At 54.2% G+C, this 9,837-nt stretch overlaps 1 protein-coding gene across 1 annotated transcript in view; it reads right to left on the bottom strand.

Annotated features, from left to right (window-relative positions):
• Positions 1 to 1,404: 1,404 nt before the first annotated feature.
• Positions 1,405 to 9,837, bottom strand: part of PCBP3 (poly(rC) binding protein 3) — a gene marked incomplete at its 3' end in the record, with an annotated part of 19,864 nt that continues 11,431 nt past the window's right edge. Inside the window, exons 9-12 of the mRNA XM_010150305.1 lie at positions 8,452 to 8,527; positions 7,633 to 7,692; positions 4,523 to 4,575; positions 1,405 to 1,574 (exon numbers count right to left, since the gene is read on the bottom strand). Coding sequence (XP_010148607.1) covers positions 1,405 to 1,574; positions 4,523 to 4,575; positions 7,633 to 7,692; positions 8,452 to 8,527 — 359 coding nt within the window. The remainder of the gene's footprint in view (positions 1,575 to 4,522; positions 4,576 to 7,632; positions 7,693 to 8,451; positions 8,528 to 9,837) is intronic.

Genomic DNA, 9,837 nt, shown 5'->3' with positions numbered 1-9,837 from the left:
GCCACCCACCAGGGATGCTGGCAGGAGACATATCAGCACACAGCTTCCCCTCTACCAGCATCCCTCCCATGGATGCCTTCCCAGTAAGGAAGAGCCTTATTATATTACTACTGGGATGCTTTCCTAATAAGGAAGAGATGCTCGTTTTTCTTTTCTTGTCTCAAGAGGCTTGGGGGGAGGGAGAGGGATTAGCAAGGAGCTGGAGCGCAAGGGAAAGCCGCTCGGCTGTGCCCATGGGCGCGGGGCCGACCCCGTCCCTCTCCCGAGCGGCTGGAGAGGTGCCATGGGTGTGGGCAGCGGGACAGCGGGGCAGGACAGGATGGTGGAGGTCTGTTGCAGGTTGGGGCTGAGGTGGGTTGGGGTGTAAGGAGGAGAAAGCACATACAGACCTCACCGGTGCTCCCAGCCCACACCCCAACGAACGTCAGAGTCGCCGTCAACAGTCCCCCATCCTCAGGACCCTGCCAGCAGTCCCCCATAGACACGCACGTCCTAGGCTGGTGGTGGGTTGGCACGGCACCCACTCTGCCCACGGTGGAGGGCACGGACAGCCTCAGCTTGCACAGCTGGTGCTAGACGGGTGCAAAGCCAGCGAAAAGGCCCTGTCTCCAGTTGGGCTCCCTATCCGCGAGGCTGTAGGCACAGGCAAACAGATCTGCACGAGCACCCCGGTCACGGCTCACCACAGGCACGGAGCTGGTTCCCAACCCCTCTCCATCTACGCCTCGCCTATACGCTCCCCTCGCAGTCCATCGCCACAGCCCTGGACCCCCACAGCACAGGCAGCATTTCCCCCCAGCCGGAGGTGGCATTGGGAATCCTCAGCCCCTGCAAAGTCCTGCTGCGCCAAGATTTTTAGCACGAAAAAGAAGAATTCAGGCCGTTCCCGTGTCTTGCGCTTACTGGGCTGATTATTTTCATCGGATGCAGGAAAGCCTTTGGGAGGCCTGGAAGCACGCAGAAGAGGCTCTGAGGCGGCAGTAAGTGATGCTGGGATCCCAGCAAGCAGGTCCCAAGTGATACCTCCCTACCACCAGCTCAGCTCCGTCCCCATCCCTATCCCCTGCCTCGTCCGCAGGGAAAGACGGCGGCGATTTTGCCCACCCACAAGCAAAATCCTTGAGCGAGAGTGTTGGGAGGGCAGGCGACCGGCGCAACCCGCGGCTGCTCTGCCGGCAGCGAAGCAGCTCCTAGTCCCCAGCCAAAGTGCCAGCCAGGGCGAAAGGTCCCGCTGGTGACATCTGGTCCCCACTCAGCAGTCTCAGCAAGCCACCATTCGTCCCAGCCAGCCTCAGGAAGCCCCTCCTGGCCCACGGTGCCGGGAGTGAGCGCTGCTCCCACCATGCTGGCAGGACGGGTTCGGCCGTGGTGGGAGGTGGTGGAGTTCGGCGGAGGGGGTCTCACCTGGCGTTGATGAGGTACTGCGCGAGGCTGATGTTTGCAGGGGTTCCTGTGATGGTAATTTGGCGCTCCGATGACCCTTCCGTGGCATTGGCGATTTTGATCTGTGCTCCCGACATCTGCCGAATTTCATTGATTTTGGTCCCTTGGCGTCCGATTATGCAGCCTATTAGCTAGAAAAAAAGCACGGAGGGAACGTCTGAGAAGCGGCAGCTCCAGCAGTCACCAGCGGGACGCAAGCACAACCGCACGGCGCTGGCTAGAAGCCTTCCTCCCTCTGCCCTGGGGCACGAGTGACCTTAATGCTCATGAAAACAGGAGAGGGACAGCCCAGGGGTGAATCCCATGTGAGCACGGTCCTCCCAGGACACGTCCAGCAGCCTGCCCTGCTCCTTGGGGGCAAATTTCAATTATCCGCACACAGTGCCTGGCATCTCAGAGGCCTTCAGGAAGAGCGAGCCATTATACCAGGCTCATTTGAGTAACGATAATTTTCATGATCTAATATTTGGTCCACGTTTTGCAAGGGTCTAAGGGTGGGAATAAGTCATGTTTCAGACTCTGCTCCACATTTATCCCCTCACTAATCACAGCGAACCTGAAGATGGTTATACAGGAGGCATTACTGGAAGAAAAGGAGCCTGTAACCTTCCTCGGGGACAGCCCAACCGAAGCACCTCCTCATCAGCTGGTGCAGCCACACACCACTGATAGCTCACCCCATCCCACACTACTTCTACCCTGCTGGGACGCCCTCACTTCCTCTGTTACCCCCTTCAGCGATTTTGGTGCAATGCAGGAGCTCACCGGTGTGCACGCCATTGACAGGAGAGCACCCCATGGCTGCAACACCAGCAGAAGAGGAGAATCCTACTTAAAAACATGTCTTTCACACCCTTGTGAAAAAAAATTAGAGCCAGCTGGAGGCTTGAATTTCCTCAGTTACCTGCCCCTTGAACTTCTCAATGGTCCTCAATGGCTGGAATTTCTTCAATAGCCTTCACCTGCGGTCCTGCTCATTTGTCCGTCAAACAGTAGTTCCCTCAAGCACCTCCACACCTCGGTAACACATACCAAGACATCCAGCTTTACCAACACAGGCACAATGTGTTCCTGCATGCCGTTCTGGGCCGTCAGCATTTGAGCTCCTTTCCAGGGTTGCACACGGGAATTTTATATGTGGGACATTTATCTTGGCAGTTGCTGGATTTCTGTCACTGTAGAGGTAAAGACAACTACTCCAAATGTTCACTGGTCCTGTTGTCAGCCCATGGGGCTACCTTAGTGGTCTGTCCCATACAGACCCGAATATTCACCCCACTGCAGTGCTGGAAGGGTATCAACTATCTTGGGGAGTGCAGCATGACGTTCATCCCAACAGCCACCCATCCTGGTCTTCACAGTGCAGAAATAACTCAGAGTTGCTTCAGCAAATGTAAATCCCTTACAGCTGGAACCTGCTGGAGAGACCCGAGGAGCCAAACATATTTGGAGAGATGTTCAGCAACATCCAAGCATCTCCTCACAGTCCTCAAGGTTCTCCTGACAGTCAGAGGAGCGACAAGATGAATTTCAGCAGCAGCTTTCCTTCAACTCCCTCTGCAGCGCAGCCACAAACTGATCTACACCACTAAAACAAGCCCGTAGACCCTTTGCTTTAAGAAACCCAAACCTGTCCTCTGCTTCCTGGGAAGGTGACAATGGGAATTTAAGAGCCTTCAAAACAACGGGAGGCAGAGCTAAGGAGGCATTTTTCAGCAGGTGGAAAGATGCAGGTGATGACTTTTAACTCTGCTCAGGTCTGATGAGAGCCAGGCTTTCAGCAAGCAAATGCTCCAAGCGCTCCTGGGTCCTGTGGCAGGTCCCGTGGCAGGTCCCTTGGCATGTTAAAAGGGGAGGAAAGGCCCCTTTGCAACGGATCACTTGATATTCCTGAGGATGCTCTCATCACTGTCAGGGCCACAGTTCCCCACACTTGACAGACGTGGCTGCCGCAACCTTGGGAGCGCTTGCAGAGCTCCCCACAGCCTCCTCGACCAGGCTCCTCACCGGATGAACAGAAGCAGACCCGGGATCGGCCCGGTCACACTGTATCCCATGGGGTCCTCCCACAGCGGCTGACCCTGGGGTGAAGCATCTCCAAGGGTTTCAACTGGCAGATGCTCAGAAGCTGTTTCACTGCCACATCTCCCGGGTGGAAGGAGGCCTGGACACGCATCCCGGAGGAAGAGAGGTGCCTGGCAGCCGCAGCTAGGCTTGCTGCCCTTCCCTTGTGCTGCCGTGCATCGGTCAACCACACGACGTAGCGGCAACAGCTGCCAGGCCCGATCCCGAAACTCCTGATGAGGATGAGCTGAAGGTTCTTGCAAGATGATGAGGACAGAGACTGGAAGTCATTTCCCTGCTTGCCCCCATCCCGATTTGAGCACCCGCTGGTTTTCAACCCATGGAAACCGGTGGGCCAGTCCAGAAGCAAATGCAGCTGTGTTGGGCTCTCCATCCCGCCTCCTCCCACTTGAGCACCCTCCTCACGCCGCTCAGTGCCCAGCATGTCTCCAGCCTCCTCCCAGTCAATATCCCAGTCCAACATCCACTTTACCATCTCTAAGTCCCCAGAGCTGCCTGCCGCCAGCACTAAGACGAGACGCACCGTCCTTCAGACACCTGTGTGGCACTTCCTGGCATCAGAAACACCATTTACTTACCTCCTCCTCACATTCCCACACCCCAGTAACTACACTTGAGCTGAAACATCACCTCAGATCTGCCAGTGCTAGATTAAGCAATCATAGTTCAATCAGGGCTGGCTGGGGAGCTTCCTCCCCTTCCCAATGCTGTCAAATGGGCATGTTTCATGAGCACGGAGTTCACTTGGAAAGGGAAAAGGAACACTGAGAAGGATTGTACCTAAGAAAGCTACCAACAGGGTGAAGTCCAACAGGTGCTTTATGCTGCAGGCTGATCCCCAACAGACTGCACATGGCCTGGGCGAACCTGGGCATCTCTAAACGTGTTTATCAAAGTCACATGCCTGCAGCCTTTATATATATATATATATATACACACACATATATATATATACAGACACACACATGCCGAGGAAACACTTGGATTTACTTACATCATTGGGAATGGTGAGTTCATGAGTACTGGCCGGGGGACTGGCATCCAAACCTGGGCATATGTAAGGGAACATGGTTATAGCTTGCAGAGGCAGTGTGGTGGAGCTCCGCTGCTTTCCCGCAACAGTCAACACTGCAAAGGCTGCTCCGGGGCTGGGAGGTGAAGGGGATCACACACTCTGGTACAAGGAGGAGGAAGATAGTTGCTACCTGACTCTGCTACCCTCCCCTGCCATCCCTCAAGCTGGCCTCGCTGTCCCATGAGTGCCTCGCTTCTCACCCTCCATCCTCCCACTGGGAATGGCTTCAGAGGAGGGTGCGTTACAGCGCAAGGTTGCGCGGAGAGAGGTGGGAAAAGCACTTTCCCACGGAGCTCTCCTCTACACAGCAGCTGGGAAACCCAAGCTTAGAGACAGACAGCCTGCCAGCGGGAAGGCTGTCCATGCACCATCCAGCCCTCTCTGGACACAGAGCTCCTTGGCTACGACACCAACTTGGCACCCCAAATCCAGCTTCCCTGGGGCACCCAGAGGTGCCAGCACAGGGCAGCCTGCAAAGCAAGGCTTTAAAGCCCCGAGTTCAAGCCCCACAGACTTGCACGCAGAATTTAAGCCAGAATGCTAAGACAGGCATGCTAGCTGGACCCAGGACCCACAGTCCCTCTTACTCCCTATGGAACGCACGGCAAACAGTATGGAGATTTAGAGCCCGCTTCCCTACAAAATTACATGGCAAGGAGTGAAGGCAGCAACATGCCTCCTCCCAGCCTCTCCTAGGCCAGGGAGGGCATTCTCCTCCACGGTGGGAAAGGCTGGAGCCAGCAGCCTGTGTGTGCAGCTCCAAAGGTAAGAAGACAGCATGCCGTAACACTCCTGGGCCAGGTCGAATCCTGCCTCTCCCACAGGTTTCCATATTAAATCACTTCAGTGCTGAAGAAGGGATGTCCTATGTCAAATCTGCAAGAGAGAAGCTGTCTGGTGACTGACAGGAATTTGCAGTAACTGCAAAAAAACCCCTTATCCATATGATATAATTACTGATGGAAGCTTTTAAGAGCAGTGTGTGCAAAAGGACGAGCCACTGCAAGGTCTGTATCCAAGGAAAGAGGGGATAAGGAGGTGCAAAGTAAAGAAGCACAAGGGGACTGGAAGTTCTGGGCTGCTACAACATAAGACAGAAGCAGCACCAAATCCTCCATGCCGCACAGCAATATGCTGCTGCCCTAACTGTGCTGAGCAGCTCCTGCAAGCAATGGCCAAGTTTTGCTGGTCTGCATTTCCACCGAGGCCCTCTGCTCCGCGGAAGAGGACCTCCCATCCAGTTTTGCTGGCAACAGCAGCACAGGTTTTAAAACCCAGCAGGTCTGAACTGATATCTGACCGGGTACCAGCACCGTCAAAGCAAAATTACTAAAATACTGAAATGAAGCTTTATGTTGCAGTCCCATCACAGGATCACAGAATGGTCAGGGTTGGAAGGGACCTCTGGAGACCATCTAGTCCAAACCCCCTGCCAAAGCAGGTTCAACTAGAGCAGGTTGGACAGGAACGCATCCAGGTGGGTTTTGAATAACTCCAGAGAAGGAGACTCTACAACCTCCCTCTGGGCAGCCTGTTCCAGTGCTCGGGCACCCTCAAAGTAAAGAAGTTTTACCTCAATTCAGCGTCATTTGCCATTTCAGCATCACTCCTAGAAAGGAGAATACAGAGCATCTTGGATGCAGTCATGCATGATTCCTGCGCTTCCCCAGCTGCACCTCCCTTACAGGGACACAGCGCCTGGCTACACCACGCAGGCATCTGCTTGCAGGAGGTCTCTTTACCACATTTTTCACTTGGGATCGCACAGAAGAGGAGAAAGGCAGGGGATGAGGATGCAAATCCTCCACTCAGCAGCCTTATGCCCTCCTTCACCCCTGCCAGGTGTACTAACACCAAAGCCTGCACAAAACAGCTCCTGCCCAGGTTTTACACAGTGGACAATGCTTAACGCTGACTTTATAGCATGCTGCACTGGACGAGACACTTCACCAGCCCGAGGCCATCTTTAACGCCCTCACAGTGTGGGGCAAGGCAAACTGCACCTCATACAAGGACAAGTCCTCCAGGGCATGGGTGTCCCTGCCTCTCTGCTGCTGAAAGCTGAAGCACTGCACCAGCCCCTGCGTCACGATGGCCATAGAGGAATGGCCACATCCTCCTCCAATACCTGGAGATTGTTTATTTTAGCATATGAGATCCTCCCCCACCCCATACGCACATGCAGTCCCCACGGCTGTAATGGGAGGAATCCATGTGCTCAGCTGTGCTCGGCCAGGGTGGGATTAGTGCCACGGGTGATTGCAAAGGGCAAAGCAGGGCGTGCAGAAAACAGGGCTGTGCAGGCTGGCATAATGAAATCCGTATTTTCTACAGTCTTGTGGGGTCTGTTTACTTGGGCTATGTTTGCCTTCACAGTTAGGCAGGGTCCCCAGACTCTTTCGAGACATGGATGCGATGCAACCCGGCTGGCTGCAGAACACACGTGTGCCCCGGGTGTGCCCAGGGGAGGTCTGGTTCATGTTCGCCCGTGAGCCACCAAGTCTCAAGATAACTTCTCTAAGCAATGGTAGGTTATAAAAGACAAGCACGTTCAGCACATATGGATGAATGTGTGGGACATTCAGCGTCAAAGTTGCTCCAAGATTATGGCCCTGCTTTGGCTCCTCAGGGTCCTGTCCCAGTAAAGACGCAGCTCACCCCGAATGGCTTAGCGACGGCTAAAATTCTGTCTTGTTTCTGTTCCCACCGGCACCTTTCCACTGTTTCTGAGCAAAGTTTATGCAAAATTAAATGAAGGAATAAGGGTGATGACTCTGTCTTTCCATCATGCGGGTGGCAGTTATATGCAAACATCAAAAGACTAGGCAGTGAATTACAAGCACTTTTCTTTCGACATGCTATACAAAGGCAGGCACAGCACTGCCCAGTCTCTCCCTGCCCACCAAGAAAATCTGCCATCTTCTCCACAAATACCACAATTTATCTAAGAGACAAACAATGGCACAGTCCTATTTAAGAAATATAGTCAAAGAGAAGCCTGCTTATTTCCCTGTAGCTTTGTGTTTTACCTGATGATTGGCCCATCAGATTTTGAGCTTCTTCGGAGGAATGTAAGGGCAGCTTTTCTCCTGAAGAGCAAAGAAGAAACAGGTTTAATGCTTTTGCCTTCGAGGAGATAAGCAATGTCACTTCATCTAGGAAGCTCAAAATATGATGAACATACTGTCAGAAAAGGCATTTCCAAACGGCACTTTGACCACTGAGTAAACAAAGGTACTTTAAGTATCTCCATCCCCTGCGCTCTATCTGCTTCCCAGCTCACCATGAAAACGCCAGCCTTGGGGACGAGGCTGCTGAGCCACACCACGTCTGCCTGTCCTCCCGGCAACGCGGCTCCCTGCAGCCACGGCTCCTTCCCATCGCTCTCCCCGGTGCGGGGGTGCCGTCCTGCCCGGCTCAGCACCACTCCCCACGGACGCCGAGGCAGCATCCCTGGCCGGCACTGAGCCGTCCTCCCCAGGAAAGCGTGCATGTCCCAGCGGGGTCCGGATCAGCACACAGTGGGGGATGCTACCTCCTCCGGGTGGGGAAGGATGGGAGACTGGCGCTCATCGCTTCTGCCGGGAAAGCCAGCAAAGCTGGGAGCAAGGTAAGCGTGGCTTCACGGGAGCAGGCCTGGCGTGCACGGCTAAGGGCTGAGAGCTCGCCAGTGAGGACTGTAACCCCCAAACTTCCATCTAGTCTACCTGTTAGCCTTTCCCCACGGACACTGCAACTGCGGTTTCACTTGCCCTGCTTGTTTCCATTAAATAGCATGAGTTAGAAAGAGAGAGAAACTCTACAGGTAAGAAGAGAAGGATATCTAGAAAGGGCATGTGGGTACGTACCAGGGAAAGCGGGGGTGGTCTGTCCAAGGGGAGTAAAGGGGGTTTGCTGCATAGCCAACTGGTGGAGCTTGGTCAACTGCTGAGGGGTAGGAGGGACATTAGAGCTAAGAAGGTTATTGTCATAGAGTACAACAAGTCACACCGAAAATCAAGAACAAAATTATAACGGAAGAAAAAAAAAAAAGAAAAACAAACAAAAAAAAAACCAAACCAGGAAGCCATGGTGAGACATGGCAAAACCATTAGCAGAAGGACTTGGCCTGGGTAAAATGCAATAGCGCCCAAATCTTTTGCAGAAGTGCTTGGTCAGGGTCTGAAGTACGATACCAGCAAGAAGCCCATTCTCAGTTTCCGCCCTTCGTCAAATGGTTTGGCTCCTCCGCGGCGAGCGAGGGGCTGCCCCGGCACACGGCCGGCTGCTGCCTACGGCGCTTCCAGCCGCAGCCTTCCCCTCCCGGGCTTCGCAACCCACAGCCAGAAGCTGCTGCTTGCTTCGGGATGGCTTTAGAGCAGAGGAGCCATCACAAAGCCACTGCCAGAGCGCTTGGCCATCGCATGCCAGAAGACCCTCTTTGTGCCGATGGAGCCGCATCGCGGCTGCTTTGTCCCTGCAGCAAACGCTCTCATGCCGCGTCTCCGACGGGAAACACCTCCGGGAGACGGACAAACCGCGGCTCTTAACATCAGCTCGTTACGAGCGCGAGCCCATTAGCAGTGTGGGGAAATTTGGGCTTCGGCCATGACCAGTAGGTATTTCAGATCCTTGTATCCCTTGTTGTGATGGGTAGCTTTTCGTGCCCCATCAGGAAGCAGTTGCATAGAGAGGAGTTTGTTTGGAATACATTTTGTGCTCTGTTTCACTGCTTCAAATTAAAAAAACCCAAAACAAAACAAAACAAAAAATCAAATAACAATAAACCAAAAGAAAACAAAACAAACTGGGCTGAATTCTAGCAGTGAGCAGGAGGGAGGGTCTTTATCACCTCCTGCTCGGTGCTCAGAGGATTGCCAGGATCGCATCATCCCCCAAGTGCAAAATGCTCCTTGCACCCTTCTCCTGGAGTTATGATTCCCATGTTTTGGGGAAACGATACTCAAAAACCTCCTTGCTCCTGCAGCATGGCCAGGGAGGGAGCGTGGGGAGGTCCGGCCGGCAGCGGTGAGGGGGAAGCACTGGAGAGAGCAGACCCGGAGGGCTGAGCACACCGGGGGAGAGACTGGAGGGAGGCAGCAGGGAGGAGAAACGCCTGCAAGTCCTGTGAGAGGCACCCAAGGGATCCCAGCCCGGCTGAGGCATGAGGACTCTCAGCCTCTGCCAGCTCTGGGGAGAGGTCTCGCCGTCCCACAAGAAGGTGCGTGCACATCTCTCCCAGTGCAGCACGGAAA

The sequence above is a fragment of the Eurypyga helias genome, unplaced genomic scaffold, assembly GCF_000690775.1.
Source record: "Eurypyga helias isolate BGI_N326 unplaced genomic scaffold, ASM69077v1 scaffold33544, whole genome shotgun sequence".
NCBI lineage: Eukaryota > Metazoa > Chordata > Aves > Eurypygiformes > Eurypygidae > Eurypyga > Eurypyga helias.
This window is presented reverse-complemented; position numbering and strand designations above follow the sequence as displayed.